General features: G+C 44.7%; 1 protein-coding gene across 5 annotated transcripts in view; it reads right to left on the bottom strand.

Annotated features, from left to right (window-relative positions):
* FAT3 (FAT atypical cadherin 3) overlaps positions 1-16,327 on the bottom strand; it is a 745,318-nt gene that overhangs the window by 23,006 nt on the left and 705,985 nt on the right. For all 5 annotated transcript variants that reach the window (XM_019524814.1, XM_019524817.1, XM_019524818.1 and 2 more), the window contains exon 22: positions 7,657-8,125. In XM_019524814.1, coding sequence (XP_019380359.1) covers positions 7,657-8,125 — 469 coding nt within the window. The remainder of the gene's footprint in view (positions 1-7,656; positions 8,126-16,327) is intronic.

Below are 16,327 nucleotides of genomic sequence, written 5' to 3'. Positions count from 1 at the left end.
TTTCCCCCCCCCCCCCCAGAAACACACACACATTAAACGGTGAACGTGTGCTCTGTTCGCTACTGATCTAAAATATGCCACTTATAGAAAACCAGGTAACTTAGATCGATTCCATCTTGGGCTTTTTGACTGTGTAACAGGGTAAATATCAGGGCCACTCACCATGCTGGCCCACCTCCTTATCTGGGCAGTCTGCCCACCTACACTCACCTGCCATGCCTTGATGTAAACCATAGTTTCTCAACCTGTGGTATGTGTACCCCTGGGGGTACGCAAGACACAGGCGGGGGTATGTGGATACCCCAACACTCAGTCTCTCACCCTATTTTCCTCTCTCTCTCTCTCCCTCAAAGCTATGGCAAAAAATTTGATGCAATTTAAAAAATTAAATTCCCCAGTAATAATTTGGTGTTCAGCCCTCCTCACTTTGGCCAGCATCACATCTAGCCCAGGTACATACTTGAGTTGTGCATCCCTGGTGTAAAAGGTGCAACCCTACCCACACCAGATCAGACATCTGTCATATCACGGCCTTATATACATAGCCCTTCTTTCAACATATGGCACACTTTAGTCTGTAAATATAAAATTCCCTGGAAAACTGAATATTGGGGTATTTACTAAAATTTTCAGAGGTTATGGGGTACTTGCTAGTTAAAAGGTTGAGAAACACTGGTGTAAACAATAGGTTGTTTATTTTAAAGCAAAAGGCTGCCCATTTTAAAGCCCAATGCCAAGGGCATGTTACATGGCTCCTGACCTTCCCTTATACCATGTCCCATGCCTTGCAGATGGTATCCAAATTCCACCATCACTCCCCCCACCCCTTACTGGGCCACTCTGGCCTCTGGCCCAGCTAGGCCTCAGGTGTCCTTGGACATGCCTGGGTCTTAACTCACACCCCCTTACTGAGGCCTCCACTCCAGCTACTTTGTTCAGCTTGCGTGCAGTCCTTCGGGCCATCTTAAGGCCCTACTCTACATGACTGCCAGCTGCGGCTAGTCCAGTCAGCCCATGTGCAGCTCTTCAGACCATTTTAAGGCTGTACTCTACACAGCCGCTGGGTCCCTACTACTCTGCCCCCTCACTGGGACCTCTGGGTCTCAGGTGTCTGATGACTTACTTAGGCCCCCCTAACTCAGCCTACGGCTGTTCAGGCCTCAGACATCTGTCGATGTACCTGGACCCTTGTGGGCATTACACCCCTTTGGGCCTCCAGCATCTGTCAACTTACCTGGACCCTGCCGCAGGCCCCACTTAATGGGCGTGGGCCTCACCTTGGGTCCCACTCAGTGGGCCTTGGCCCCTGTACTTTTCTGTCAGGGTGTGCTCCCCTAGCCTTTCCCCTCCACAGGGTAACCCACAAGGCAACAGGGGCTGAAACTTTCTGGCACCCATACTCACCCTTCACTAGGGAGGCACGGGTGTGGCATTTTTGGAAGCTGTCCTGCCAGAAGCAGCCTTACCACACCATCTAACCCCAGCAGGGTTTAATTTTAGGTCACTCCCCAGGACCAGGAACCTTCTGCCATCCCCATAGTTTTTACCCTGTCCTCCAGGTGTTCCTGAGCAGCAGCTCCAATTGGGCAATGTTCTGCCCCTGACTGCTTGCCGCTACTGCTGCTGGCTTTACTGTTCAAGCTTGCTCTTATTGCTAGCAGCTGAGCCCTCTTCCCCAAGCAGGCAGTCTCCTGCTGGCCACATGACTCCTGACCGGGGAGTGCAGACACCTGCAGGCTGCCTCTGCTGCCTACTCAAGCCCTTTGAGTGGCAGGAACCACCGGTGTCCTGCTGCAAGCAGGCACCCAAAGGTGCCCTGCCACAGTCTGTACCTAGCCTTGGCATTTATTAGCCATCACCCAAGTGTATGTCATAAGCATTAATAGACTTTTACCTCACAAGGGCCTTACACAATGTTATTTTGCACATTTTGTAAATGGTTGCAAAATTTATAGGCTTGCCCAAAGTCAGACAGAAAGTGGGCAACAGAGCTAGAAATGTAACTCTGGTCTTCTGCCTCCAACCCTTTACCAGCAAGATAATCTTTCTTCCTGATACAATTCAATTAGCTGTTCTTATGCCTGCGTAGGCCTATGTTATGGCTTTGGTACGCTATACCAATCGCTTGATGTTAAAGCTCTAAATTCCCATACAGGTCTGTAGCCCTTCGCTGATTGATATCATTTTAGATCCTACTATCCTCCATCCAGGACCTTAACTCCCAGAGAGGTCAATCAGAAGTTCTCTGTATCGATGGGCCTTTTACCCATGGGCAGATTACAGTCTTTAGCTTCTAAGTTGTTCAAGTCATTCAGGGTGCACCGCTTATTCTGGAGAACCAGAGAGCCCATGACAGGAGCCTCTGGGCTCAGCTTTGCTCTCTGTTCTTGGTATTAAACTCTGACCTGTTGGGATTTGCCTTTTCCCCTTCAGATGTGACTTTTTTTTTCTCTCTAGGGCTATGTCCATGCTGCAGCACTTCTGAGACAGGATGGCAGGTTGTGTAGACACACCCAAGCTAGCTTTCAGCTAACTAGCTTGAGGACAGCAAGCAGATCACAGGATGACAACCTGCATATTTATTTAGGTTTGGGGGCGGGTTGCCACTGGTGCTGAGCTCCATGATGCTACACTTGCACTTCCAGCCAGACTCAAGCCAGTTTTTTTAAAGCTAGCTCAGGTCTGAGCCTCAGTCAATACAGTGGCTGCAATGTAGACCTATAATAGTGTGCCTGAAGCAAGACGTGAAGGCCTGTATACATTGCAAAGTCCTAAAATATGGCTCTAAAATGACCTGTTTTCCTGCAACTGCAGGAAAAGTCAAAGCTGGTTGGCCATGTTTTTACTGTCTGTGAACAGAAATGATAAATCATTTCTATTCAGGAAGGAAGATGACACAACAGAGATATTATTAGGGAGGTATGCAATTATTCTAAATAATTAATGTATGCAAAGTAAATTGCAAATCAGGCATGACCCCCATAGCTTCTGATATAACACCAGCAATTCTTTGATGTTGTAAGGTTTGAGCAAGCTTGGTTTGGATGTTTTCTTTTAAATTCAGCTATTAATCCAAGCTCTCTAATTTTTCTCTTAATTTCACTATAAAGCAGAATAGTATTTTTTTTATTGGAAAAGGGATCTTAAAGACTGCGTAGATGTAGACTTTTATTTATAAAATACAAATCAGAGGACTGAGTTCATTAAAATAAATGCTATTGTAATGCTAAAACACTGATCATTAAGAAACAGATTTCGACACTTTGCTTCATATGGCGTAGCACTTTCTACAGCACTTTCAATGGGCTACTTAAAAGTGCTGACCTGTGGGTCCTGATCCTGTTAGCACTGAAGTCAGGTGACAACATTCTTTATGGGTTTTTCCCCAAACAGTAAAACTGCTGTTTCCTTTCTTAAGATAAAAATGAAGCCTTGTTTATTTCATTTCATTTTATTTTAAATCCATTGCGGGTGCTAACATCTCCGCCAGCAAATACAATGTCCTGCCATCCTTAAAAGCATGTTACAATTTGTGGCGACATAACTAGCATTTGACATGGTGTTGGGCTGTCCCTTCTATCCAATTTAATTATATGCTCTTTTTATATACTGGGAACAGCTCACACTATCAGAATTGCTTTGCCCGCTGGAAAGAAATGGCCCTGACTTGTTCTAGTGGGCTGGGCTATAGCACCACTGAAGTATAGTTAAGGCCCATTGCTTTGGAATTATAGCACTATAACAATCCTTTATTTACATATACTGCTGAGACAGTAAAAACAGCAAACAGATTTCTTAACAAGAGACAGCTGAAATATCCCCTCAGGGCACTTGCCCCTCATTGAGGCACTAACATATGCAAGCTTAAATAGCTTTCGTGCCTGGATTTCAGTAGTGAATTATCTTGACGTGAACTGTTTGTGTCATTCTAATAACAAAATAGACCCAACATTCAGAACAGCATGCTTTCTCCCACTGCCCCTTTGTAAGTGGGCAGTGCGCATGATGGCGGAAAAAAAAAATGACTGGAAAACGGTTTGTTAGAAAGGTTTCAATTTACTCATCATGAGATTGCTGAGCAATACTGTAAATAGACTCAAGTGAAATCAATAGAAGGAGCTGTTCACACTCTCTCTAGCTTGCTGAATGTTTGACCTAATTTAGAATATAAGGAATCTGAGTTGAAGTCAGTATTTGTTTCGTCTTTACTCCGTGGGGATTTAAATAATCTTGTTGAGCAGTTTTCTAGAAAGCTGCTGCCTCTTTTGCACTCTGAATGACTTTCCTTCCCCCTTATTGGGCACTGCCCATTCTGCTTTTTTCTTAACTTTGTAGAGAAAGGGCCTTAAACACACAAGGACAAATGTTGCAACTAATGTGTACTTCACATCACATTATACCACTGTGGGTTTATTGCTTTTAATTGTCTTTGCACTTTTTTTCCATTGACAGCAAGGCCTCTACCTTCATTAGCACACCCTTAATCTTACTTGCTTTAAACTAAGGCAAACTATAAAGCTTGGTGTTTAATATCGGGATGCAGCAGTGTTCTGTAGACCAAATTACAGCTCGTAGAGATGAAGTTGTAAAGAAGGTATGTTTGCAAAGGCAGGATTCCTGGGAGGCATCCTGTCTGCAGCTGAGGGGAGGAGGTCCTCCAAAAGCTATTGTTACACCATATAAAACATTGGAGTAATTTGCTCTCCCCAGGTGCTCTTGGGATACGCCCAATGGGTGTTCAGTTCTGTCATCACTATGTCACTAGCAGCTTTCCTATTGTATGTTCAGCAAGTGGAGATAAACCAATTATAGCTGTCTGTTACACAGAAACACTAGGGAAAGAGTTGGAACACCACCTTTCCCCAGGTAAAAGCCATAACCTTGCTCCTGTATTTTCGTTCCAAAATGTGGAAGAGCAAACTTTTTTTTTTAAAGAAGGTAACAGGCACTGAAGTGTGCACATTTTGCAGGGTTTTTTTTTCTTCTTTTTACTGTTTTAAAAGTGGATTTCAGTTCAATCAATTATGTCTATGGAGGACCGGGACTGGAAAGCAATAAATAAATGCAATGTATCTACTACCACTAATAGAAGATTAGGAAAAATGTGAAACTATTTGATAACTGGGACTGGTAGCTGAGCCCTTTCAGGCAATGACAAGCTGATGCCACAAGTGAAGGAGAGGCCACAGGGACCTGAATTCAACAGTTAGACTGGATGCCAAACTAAGAACTGAGGTAAAGGCCATCCGTTCATAACCAAGGCTCCTGGGTTGTTGAACAGAGAAGTCAGAAGAAACCTGCTGATCTAATATCAAATCCTGCATGAATCTAATCTTGATTCATATATGGATTAGAAAAAGGCCTTACAGCCTTTGCCAGAAGGAGGTTGACAAGACAGTCATTGGGACTCCCTGTGTGTGTGGGTAGCCTAGCTCCTGGGACTGATAGTCTAGTTCAGCCCCAGGAGCACAGCGTTGAATGCATCCTAAACTTACCCCTTCCATTGAGAAGAGGAGATAAGAGCCTAGAAGACAAATAAATACCATGGGCAAACAATCCCCATAGGGATAGACTTGAAGGTCCTGCATCTAGAACAAAGTAATCAGATAGGGCAAAGACACCTAGCAGAGATAGAGGCCAGTGCTGTGTAAAGGGGCCCAAGGAGACAGTGGTTGCCATGCAGAGAGACCCTGGTGGCAAGAGCCAGGTAAGGGAATGGAAAGGACAGTTCAGGCTGAAAACTGTCCTGCTGAACCTCCTTCTCCTAGACTCCTCTAGTCAGTTCCTGGAGAGAACTGACAAGGAAGTGCCAGGTTTTTCCACATTATCTGGGAGTGAAAGGCGGGGGGTGTGCTTTACTTACAGCAGCTCTGAGAGCCACTTTACTTAAAGCGCCCGTAGCGTCTTGTGTATTCAATGTCCCCCCACCCCCATTTTAACTAAAACTTGTTTAGCAAGCTTTAGCTAAAGTGGCCCTGCTACCATTTTGAAGTGGGGACACTGAATACACAAGATGTGATGGCTAATTAGCATGCTGATTACAGCACATTGGAGCAGCATCCCTGCACATCTACAGGCACCCTATAACAGGAAGTACAAGGGGATGTCAGCCTGATAGGGAGAGAAAAGCCCCCATATCCACAAAACAGTCGCAGGATTATTGTACACTGGCCAGGAACACTTCCCTGCTGGCATGCTGCAAATGTTGACTTGGAGAGAGACCTATCTCACCCGTGATAAGGTAGATCTTTCTCCACACCCATGCCATGCTCCTTCTCTTTGAGGAGATTGTCAAGTGTTGTGTTCATTAGGAAACACGCTGATGCTACCTCATCAGTTTGACTCAAGCTGCCAAGCAGCCTCAAACATAGACATGATTTAATTAAATACCCTATATCAGGGGTGTCAAATTCATCCATGCTGTGGGGGCCAAATCCAGACGAAGAGGATCCATAGAATCAGAGAAAATTAGGGGTGCAAGGGACCTTTGCTGGAAACACTCCTACCAATTCAACCCGGTATGCCATGGGCCTTCTTGGCAACAAGGCTGCAAGAGCACACTGCTGGCTCATATTCAGCTTATTGTCCACTGTACCCCCAGGTCCTTTTCTGCAAAACTGCTGCCCAGCCAGTCAGCCCCCAGCCTGTACCGGTGCATGGGACTGTTCTGTCCTAAATGCAGGACTTTGAACTTGTCCTTACTGAACCTCATAAGATTTCTTTTGGCCCAATCCTCCAATTTGTCTATATCTCTCTGAATACTAACCATACCCTTCAGCATATCTACTACTCCCCCCAACTTGGTGTCATCTGCAAACTTGCTGATGGTGACCTCCATCCCATCTTCCAGGTCAGTGACAAATCCATGGGGCAAGTGGCAGCTGTGTGGGGCCAGCTACTGTGGTGGCGGCAAGTGGTACTGTGTTAGTACAGACCTTGTTTGGCCCACTGCTGCCAATGGCTGCCCCAGATTCTGCTTCCCTCTACCCCTACCCTCAAATTCCTGCCATGCTGAGAGCACCATGGCTTCAATAGGGCAGCTCTGTGGGCCATACGTTTGACACCCCTGCCCTAAATCTTTACATCTCATTTCCTAGCCCATGAAGCACATAGTCCCTTGAAGAGGCTGTCATATCTATCCTTGCCTAGTTTATAATGGCAGGGACTCATGATTTCACATGTATATATGTAATCAAATCAGGTTCTAACACACAAGAGGACTGAGGTGTTGTTGTGGGGGGGGGGGGCTTGGCAACAATCTGTGGCAGCTTGAGAGATAGAGAAGGGTGATTTTACTGTGCAATCTGTGATGAGTGTTACAAATCACTAGCTTTGTTTACAACCTTTGGTGCTGTAAAGGGATTTTGAAACCTTCAGCTAAGAACTGCTGCAATTCTAATCCTATTGGTTTCAATATAAATAACATTATAGCAGCCTCTGATTTTCAGTGAACACTAATGCAATCAGAATGGATGTCATTTGGTTATTACTGATGAAGTTAGTAGCTTTTATAAAGTTTACAAAACCTAACAGACTTTTATAGTGTTTCTGAGACCTCTCCAGCTTGTTGCTGCATAAAAAGACTTTTGATACAATCAACTGCATGGGAAAGATAGAAACCCCCCCAGAAAGCAAAATGTAATGCAAGATATTTACCACCAGATGGCACACTGGTACAGCTCCCTCCATTCAGGCACGGATTCCTCTTGCATGCGTCCGGGTATAAAACACAGCCAAGCTTCAATTCAGTCAGGCCAACAACTTCTGCAAAGCTGCTGCGCTTGTTCTGGAGTGGCAGTTCGTTGTTATTCAGGACAACTGAGTCTAGGCAGCCTTGAAAGCCGCTCAGGACCTGCGTTGTCCTCTTGTCAGTCAGACTCCGGACGTTATCTACTTGCACCTGGGCTCCAAAGTAGACAGAGCTATCGGTACTCAGCGTCTGGAAGTACAGGGGGGCCTTGCGCCGCTCCACGTAGCTATCATCCAGCGACAGGCTTGTGAAATTCCGATTCAGCTCCAGGAAGACCGAGTGCCAGCTCCCATCGTTCACAGCCCTGCCAGAAATTCCCAGGATTCCCGGGCCACTTCCACAGTCCAACTGGAACCACAATTTGCCATCCACAATCTGTGAGGGGAGAACAACAATAAAAGAATACCCCAACAATGCTTCAACTGTTGAGCCTGCAACATTTCATAATGTGCTTCTGTAACACCGGCCCAGTACTGTGCACCGGCACTGGAAAGCACTGTAGCAGCACTGTCAGGAATAAACATAGTAGAGCAAACAATCGCCCACTCTCAACGTGCCCACATGCTCTCATTTGTACTAGCTCCAAGCGTCTAAATAAGTCTCATGCTAGAAGTGGGGGAGGAAGGAGAGCAGAAGCAGGCATAGGTGAGCAGGAGCGGGTACTAGCGTATATGACCAGTCAGGTGGCTTTGGACAAGTCTCTTCGGGCATTTATAAATGTGCTCGGGGGGGGTGGCATGCTTGAATTAGAGCGGCCACAGGAGGGAAGGCTCTTGGTTCAAGAGCTCCGAGAGCTGCTCTAATAAAACCATCCAGAGCATCACATATGTCAGTGTGCCCAATGGCAGCAGGGGTGCTTTAACTAAAGCTTGTTGAACAAGCTGTAGTTAAAGCACCCCCACTGCCATTTTTCAGTGCGGGACGCTGATACATGTGACGCTGGAGTCTGCTGGAGTGTGGTAATTCCCACGCTTCAACAGACTCGATTAATCGCTGCCCGTGTATAGGCTGTCTATATCCCCCTGTGTCTCTGCTTCCTTTCCCTGAATTTGTTTCTCTTGACAGTTTTGTCTGAATGCGCCCTGGGACAAAAGCCAGTTTTCACAACACGTTGAGGCTATGTCTATGCTTAGGGCAAATGCACTTCAGTCTTAAATGAGGATTCAAGGCATTAGTGAATTAGAATATTTACTCGATTAGAAGATGAGGTTCCCCCCCCCCGATTTAACATAGGAAAAAAAGCCTTTCACCTTACAATCGAGCATGAGAAAATGGGGGTAGGGAGAGGCAGGCAGCTGCTGCAGCTCCAGCCCCAAGTCAGGGTTGGGGGCTGGAACTGGAGCCGCATCTGTCCCCACCCCTCCCCTCCCCACTGCTTGAGGACACCCCACCACTCCTGCCCCATAACCCCCAACCCCCACCACCAGTGCTGCTTCTTCCTTTCTCTCCTTCTCTGCCACCCTGCACTTTACTTTTGCTCCATGCCAGCACGCTCGGTCCCTGCTGCAGCCTGGGGCACAGAGCAGCCCTGTAGCAGTAATGGGGGACCTGAAGCTGCAAGTGGAGGAAGCGGCATGGAGGAAGGGGAACAGAGAAAGGGGGAATAAGGACAGCCTGAGGCTGTGAGCAGTGGGCGGAGAGGGGACAGGCATATGGAGGTAAGTGCGGAGGGGCAGGCAGTAGGGGGCAAGCTGCCTGCCTCTCACTGCCTACCCCACCGCCTGTCCTACCACATGCCCCTACTGTCTGTACCATTACTGCTCCCCTCATCACTCTTTCCCACCCCAACCTGCAGTAGTGGGGTGAGGAGGGGTGAATTGAAGATGATCCTCCAGTCATTTGATTCCATACGTGGAAAACTATAATAAATGTATAATGTTTGCATGCATAGAATCTAATTATTGGGGAATCATCTTCCATTCAGGATCATCTTGTATTCAGGTAAATATAGTATAAAGAAATTTATTTAAGCAAGCTTGCATTAGTGATGCTGCAGGATTCTGCATGGTTTTAGCTTACTGGACTAAGCCATTGGGATGCAGCATCTTCATTGTTTTCTACAGGTTCAATCCCTTTTGTGACTAAACAGTAAAACTTAAGTTGACAGAGGTCAGCTATATCCTATGGAGTTGACTAGAAGTCTTCGTTGAGCTCTGGCTTTCCCCAGAACAATGCAAGAGCTACCACTAGCCTCTACTTTCCTGCCCTCCTTCATATTTAAACTGAGATCAACACTGTCATGTGAGAGAATTTAATGTAAATGTTTTCACAATGCAGAGGCCCACTCTTGTGTGGTTTCCATCTTCACCCACTTCAGGTAGCTGGGTATTTATTGAAAGTGAAATTATTATTACAATTTCTCTTGCTGCTTGCTGGCAAACTGGCAGAAGAAGAGCACTGTTTCAGAAAGCAGTAGGTATTGGAGAGGAACTCAAAAGACAGAGTTCAATTCCTGCTTCAGAATTCTTGTATGGACTTGCTGGAAGTCATTTAATCAACCCTGTCTCCTCAGATCTCAATATGTAAAATATAGAGAATACATCACAAGGGAGAGAATACATGGCATAACTGTGAGGGACAGTGCAAGTATGTACATATGGAGAGACATGGAAATGATTGCTTTGGTTTCCCTAACCCCAAAGAGGGAATTTTTTAACAGCACTTTGAGGGAGATTAAATCCTTGGCCCCTCAAACACCAAAGCTCAGAAAAGAGCAAGGAGGTTTGGTTCACAGGTGGCAGAAGGCTGGGGCTAATGGGGCTTGGACCACCCAAATGTGGCTCTAGCATTACTGCCATGCCCCGCCATCACAGCACCATGCCCAGTACCCCTGCCACATGCTCCTCCACTGCCATGTGTGGGAAGGAGGGTGGGGGTCATGTGGGCACATCCTGCACCACCATGCACCGCCCCCCGAACGCTCCCCCCACCTCCAGCACTCCTTGCCCCACCAAATAATATTTTCTCCTGCTGCCTAAGGCTTGCTGCATTGACTAACTGTTCACCCAAAGGTTCTGTACATCTCCAAAAGAACATGAAAACCTTTAAAGATACTTAATGTCCCCCTATTCTCTGCTCTTCCCCCTGCTCCTGAACATCCATGTAGACTTCAAGCATGGTGTCTTTAGGGCTGTGCAAAATGGCACCGTTCCATTTTGACTTGCATTTCAATGTTTTGATGGAACAGCGTTTTGTTTCCAATTTCATTTTGATTCGAAACTGTTGTTCCGTTTCGTTTCAGCAACACACTTTTGCTGTTTCAACACTGTTTCGGCATTTCGCCCATAGGCTATAATGGGGAAGCTCGAAACAGCCTATAGCTTTGTCATTTCTAGCCTTATTTGGATGAAACTTGCAGGAATGGTAGCCCCTTCTGAGGGCATGAAGCCTGCCAAGTCTCAAGGAGATAGGAGCAGGAGTTTCAGTGAAACTGCACCTCAAAGTTGTGAAAGCAAAAAACTCATGTCACGTATGTGTTAAGCCACAGTGGGGTCAAATCTACTAGTCCCTCCTGAGGCCACAAAGCAGCTAAGTTTCAAGGAGATAGGTGTAGGGGTTTGGGGGAAACTGCACCTCAAGCTGCTGACAAGCAAACCTCATGACATGGGTGACACTGTGTGTGTTAAGGCACAGCAGGGTAAAAGCTTCAGCCCTGCTAGCCCCTCCTGTGGCCATGAAGTCTGCCAGCTGTGAAGGGGATGGGTTCAGGGGGAGTCTGGATTCTGGGGCCCTGCACCTCTAGCTGCTGACAGGCAAAACTCATGACATGGGTAGGTGACACTGTGTGTGTTAAGGTGCACCCTCACTCACCTGACACCAAGGAAGAAAGCAGGGCAGTTCAAACAATGCTGCCTTTTCTGCATTTTTTTCCACCCCTCCTCCAGAGCACTGGGATTGGAAGGGATCTCAGGGAAGGATCACAGTCACTGGCCAGCTACACAGCCAATAACGAGAGCACTCCTCCACCCCTCACATCCTCCCTCTTCCCCCTGCCTCTCTTTACTTTTGCTTCCGTTTCCCTGAAGGCAAACCCAGCTTGAGCTTCAAAACGTTTTGACTTGCCTTGTTTTGTTTCAAGGGTGTTTTGAAGCTCTCAGTTTCCTTTTGATTTTGCTGTTTCAAGATTGAAACAAGTCAAAACAGTGTCGAAATAAAACTGCTGGTGAAATTTCACACAGCCCTAGTGTCCTTCTGCAACCTTTCCTCTTTGCATCAGTTAATATTGGCAGGAACCAGTATAAACACTGTACTGTGTAACACATGTGAATACATGAGACTACACATAATACATATAAATACATGTGAATAAATGTGAATTTACATGTATTCACATGTATTCGTGTGTAATACATAAATACAGGTGTATCTAACTTTGCATCTTTTTTACATGTAGGTTAACTGGGCTGCAGACAGTTGCAAGAGAAATCACAGGTAGAGTTAAGCAGAGAACCAAGAGCTTTGCCTCCTAGTCCCCTGCTCTAGCAGTTCATCTATGGTCACGGCAACACTTGCGGATACTCTGCAGAGAGTTTGCAAGTTATATGGTGCTGGCTCCACAACCCTGGTTTCAGTCATTACAACAGGGCCATCCAATGACAAGCCCAGACATTGCTGGGTCACAGGGAAAGAACACAGTTCTCATAGGCTGAAGAATGGCTACAGATAACTATATTCACTCATGTAATGATGGCTGTAGTTGCCAACAGGATGTTGCACAACAGTGAATGAAAAATAGCACCCCCCAGCCATCCTTAAGGCTCTCGTACTCTCAGTGGTCCAGTTCTGAACAATGCAAGCACTGCTGCTTCACTCTAGGCACTAGAAAAATTCCTTGAACTGAATGACTGTGTGTGCATCACTTGGCTTTTCATGGTGCTTTAGCCCTTCATGTGCACTGGTACTTGAGTTTGCACTGAAGTGCAGTATGAAGAATAATACAGATCTATCTGAGCTCTGTTCTTCCAGTCTCTCCCCTTTTATCAAGACTGACCAGGTTGTAACTTTAAGTCTCCTCTAAGTCAATCCAGCCTAGTAATAGCTTCAAAAGAATGTAATGGCTTCTGTTTTACCAATGGCAGTTGCTGTATGCTGGTGGTAGAGAACTGTCTAAGCCTGCTCTATCCCAGAGGGACTTGCTTAAATCAGTGGTAACCTTCCCATCACCCATGCAATCCATCTTTCTGCCTCCTTTGCACCACAGAAATGTGGCAGCAAGAAAGGATTTGACCACAGGAATTTATCATTAACCACCCTTTATTTAATATCCACACTAGACCCCAGCAGCTTGACACAATTGAGGAAAAATAGGAAATGCCTGATTTTAACACAAGTAGCCTAACTGATGGAGTTTAGGAATCTCAACTGTTATTTTCTACTCCTTACTCGCAATAAAAAGGCTAAAAAGTGTGTATGAGAATAAGTCTGGATTCACCTTGCATTAAAAAAAATCTCATCTCAAGGGGCTTAAAACTTGGCTGTAAACAATATCCTTAGATTGAAACTGGTCCTGTTAAAGGCTCAGCTCAGGAGGTATCTTGATAAACAAGATGCCCCAAAGAACAGAGCTCGTTGTTTTCAAATTAAGCAGTAGTTTATTTTTCCCATGCAACAAATGAGCACACTATTTTTGCAGGTACAGGTTAGGCCTGGTCTAAAACACAAAACATAAGGAAATAATATATGCCAACCTAAAAAACTTTGAAAAGTAGCTATTGCAGCAAAAACAGTAGGTACAATTCTTACTTCAAAGGTTTTTATTATGGAGTCTAGTCTCTCATTTATTTTATATACATAAAACTCCCATAAGACTCATTATACTCCAAAGGACCAACTACATGCACACCTATTACTGGAATCCACATAACATGTTTTCCCAATTATCAACCTAAATAAATACAGCACCATACACAAATATTCGGGATAAATATTATATAGCTCATGTCTGGGAAACAATATTTTACAGATTTTTATAGTGTATTTTGATACTTTACATAGCTTCCTTCTAATCTTTTATCATCTGAAATTTCATGCCCACAACACCCAAAACACTCAGGGCTAGACTGGTCAAATAGTTAGCTAGTTCAGCTAGACTTAACTGAAATCCCTACTCTGCCACAGGCTTCCTGTATGAGCTTGAGTGAGTTACTTAGTGTTTCTGTGATTCTGTTCCCCATCTGTAAAATAAGGACAAAAGCAAAGTGAGGCTAAATACATTCAAGACTGTGAAATGCACAAAGAACACCATGAGGGGAACCATAAAAACATGATAATTAGTTAGATGGTTACTGACCAGGCAAGGACGTTTGGAGTGACCAGGCAAAAGCAGGAGTGGGAAAGGGCCAAAAGGAGAAGCTGTGTCTCCACTTACCTTACCTAGGGTATGGAAACATGAATAAGTCACTGTCAGGTTAGCTGGGTTGTGAATTTATGCTATGTCAGAGACCCTGAGATGTTTGACCCAGGGGCCAGAGAGCACTTGTTAGCACTCTCTTACCCTAGATAGAGTGTGAGGTAGCTTGCCTCTCAGGGGCAGTGGGGTGAGCGACCTGCTTTTTATTGTGGGTTGAGAGCACACTTGGGTAGTGACTGTGGAGTTGGGCTACTATACTGTAAATCTGCACCCTGGCTTGCCTCACAATGACTAGTTTATGTACCTATGCCTTTACTGGATGATGACGCAAGTGTTGCCACACTCATATGTTGGAGGCATAAGGGCCAGAGAGCCAGCAACAGGTAGTATAGTCAATGTCAATATGACCTTGGGCTCCCAAGGAAGGGCCGCAAGGGCATTCATAGATGATGTAGTCAGCCATCTAAGCTGGATACTGGATAGAGCGCCTAGACAGGTGGCAGGCAGAAAAGGAAATGACTCTCTTTAATGAGAGGGAAAAAATCTATCCCCCATCCTCAGGGCAAGCAGGGAGCACAACACAAATTGCAGGTCTCTGGGTCACAATCAATCTCTGTTGTTTTCCTGTAGCCTTGTAGCTCAGGGATGCCCTGTGCTCAGGGCAGGCTTGTCCAAGTTGCAGAATGTCCTCAGTTTTGAGAAATATGGGAAACAAGAAGTTAAAGCTTTGACTGAAGAAAGTCAATGTTATCAAACATTTAAAAAAAATATTAAAGGCTGATGATCATGCCCAGTCCCTGCACCTTTCCACATATACAGCTCTTAGCCCTTCACATAATCCTCTTGACCTCAGTGGAATAATTGGCTTGAATTGAGGTTCCAGAAATCAACTCAAGATTGAGCTTCTGGTACTCATTTTTTTAACTTAAATTAAATCAAAGGACAGAAGGTTCAGTTCTCTCTGCCAGCACAGCAAAGAAAGGTGCAAAATTTACCATCCAATGACAGTACAGTGGAAGCCAGTTACAATGGCCACAGGTCATGCAGGCAGCCACTTATACTATGTAAATCCTATTAACTTTTCTATTAAAGACACTGCTAAACCAACTAAAGTGTGCCAGCTAGATGATCTTGGAACTGTGGCTCAGTTGTGTGCACCTCATTAAGGCTTGCTACTTTGTTACTTCATGAGGTGTGATGACTCCTTACACCTCATTAAGGCTTGTTATTTTGTTATTCAGAATACAACTGATCAATCTATCCACTTATTCCCATGCCTGTCCTGTGCAGCAGAATCTGTGCTAGTGTAATGGCTGGGAAAGAAACTCAGCCTCAAGGCTTGCAAGATTAGCAAAATGCTACATATATTGGACATTTTCTTAGGTGCTAAACAAGCCTGCTATATATGATTTAAACTACATGGTCTAACACAAGTGGCAAGTGTGGGGTAACACAAGTAGAGATCCACCTCACACATTTTAAAGAAGTATGATAAAGATACATGCTAGGGAAAAGGTGTCTCTTTAAACAGGTAATTTCTGAATAGCCTGAAGCTTCCTGCTTAAGAATACACTCTGGACATATTTGCAATACCTTTCATTACAGCTGCATGAGCTATAATATCAGTTTCTATTTGGATGTGTACCATAGCATACTATTATATATAACTCATCAAATATATGAAATGGGCAGAGAGGTATAGAGAAGGCTCCAAAGAGTGATGCAATCTGGTGCATTTTGATTGTTTCATTAAAAAAGCAAGAGGAACTGAATGAATATTGTAAATTATATCAGAATACTAGCTTGGCTAAAATGCTTGGATAACATCCACATTTGTATATCAACATAGGTAATAAAATGATCAAACAGTCCTTCTGAGACCACCTTAGGCTCACACGGTCCATCTGCAGTCACACACCATGGATACAATATGTTGCCTACTGATCTATCTAGGGAAATATTTTGTTAGTGGGATTACATTTCAGGTTTGTTTGTGTAAAACAATATATTTAATTAAAATATTACTTGCTTGAACTCCAGCTGTACCTGGGATCATATCCAAGCTTCCATCTTATCCATTATAAGCCATACAGTAGTAATACATTAAAAAGTATAAAATACACTTACCCAAACCATGCAGTTTCATATTGACTGTCTGGACTGAAGAACATATGTTCACATTTTACAGTTTAACAGCTACATTTACTTCATGAAGGGAAAGCCAATCT

This window comes from Gavialis gangeticus, unplaced genomic scaffold (assembly GCF_001723915.1).
Source record: "Gavialis gangeticus isolate Ggan-Ray unplaced genomic scaffold, GavGan_comp1, whole genome shotgun sequence".
Taxonomy (NCBI): domain Eukaryota; kingdom Metazoa; phylum Chordata; order Crocodylia; family Gavialidae; genus Gavialis; species Gavialis gangeticus.
This window is presented reverse-complemented; position numbering and strand designations above follow the sequence as displayed.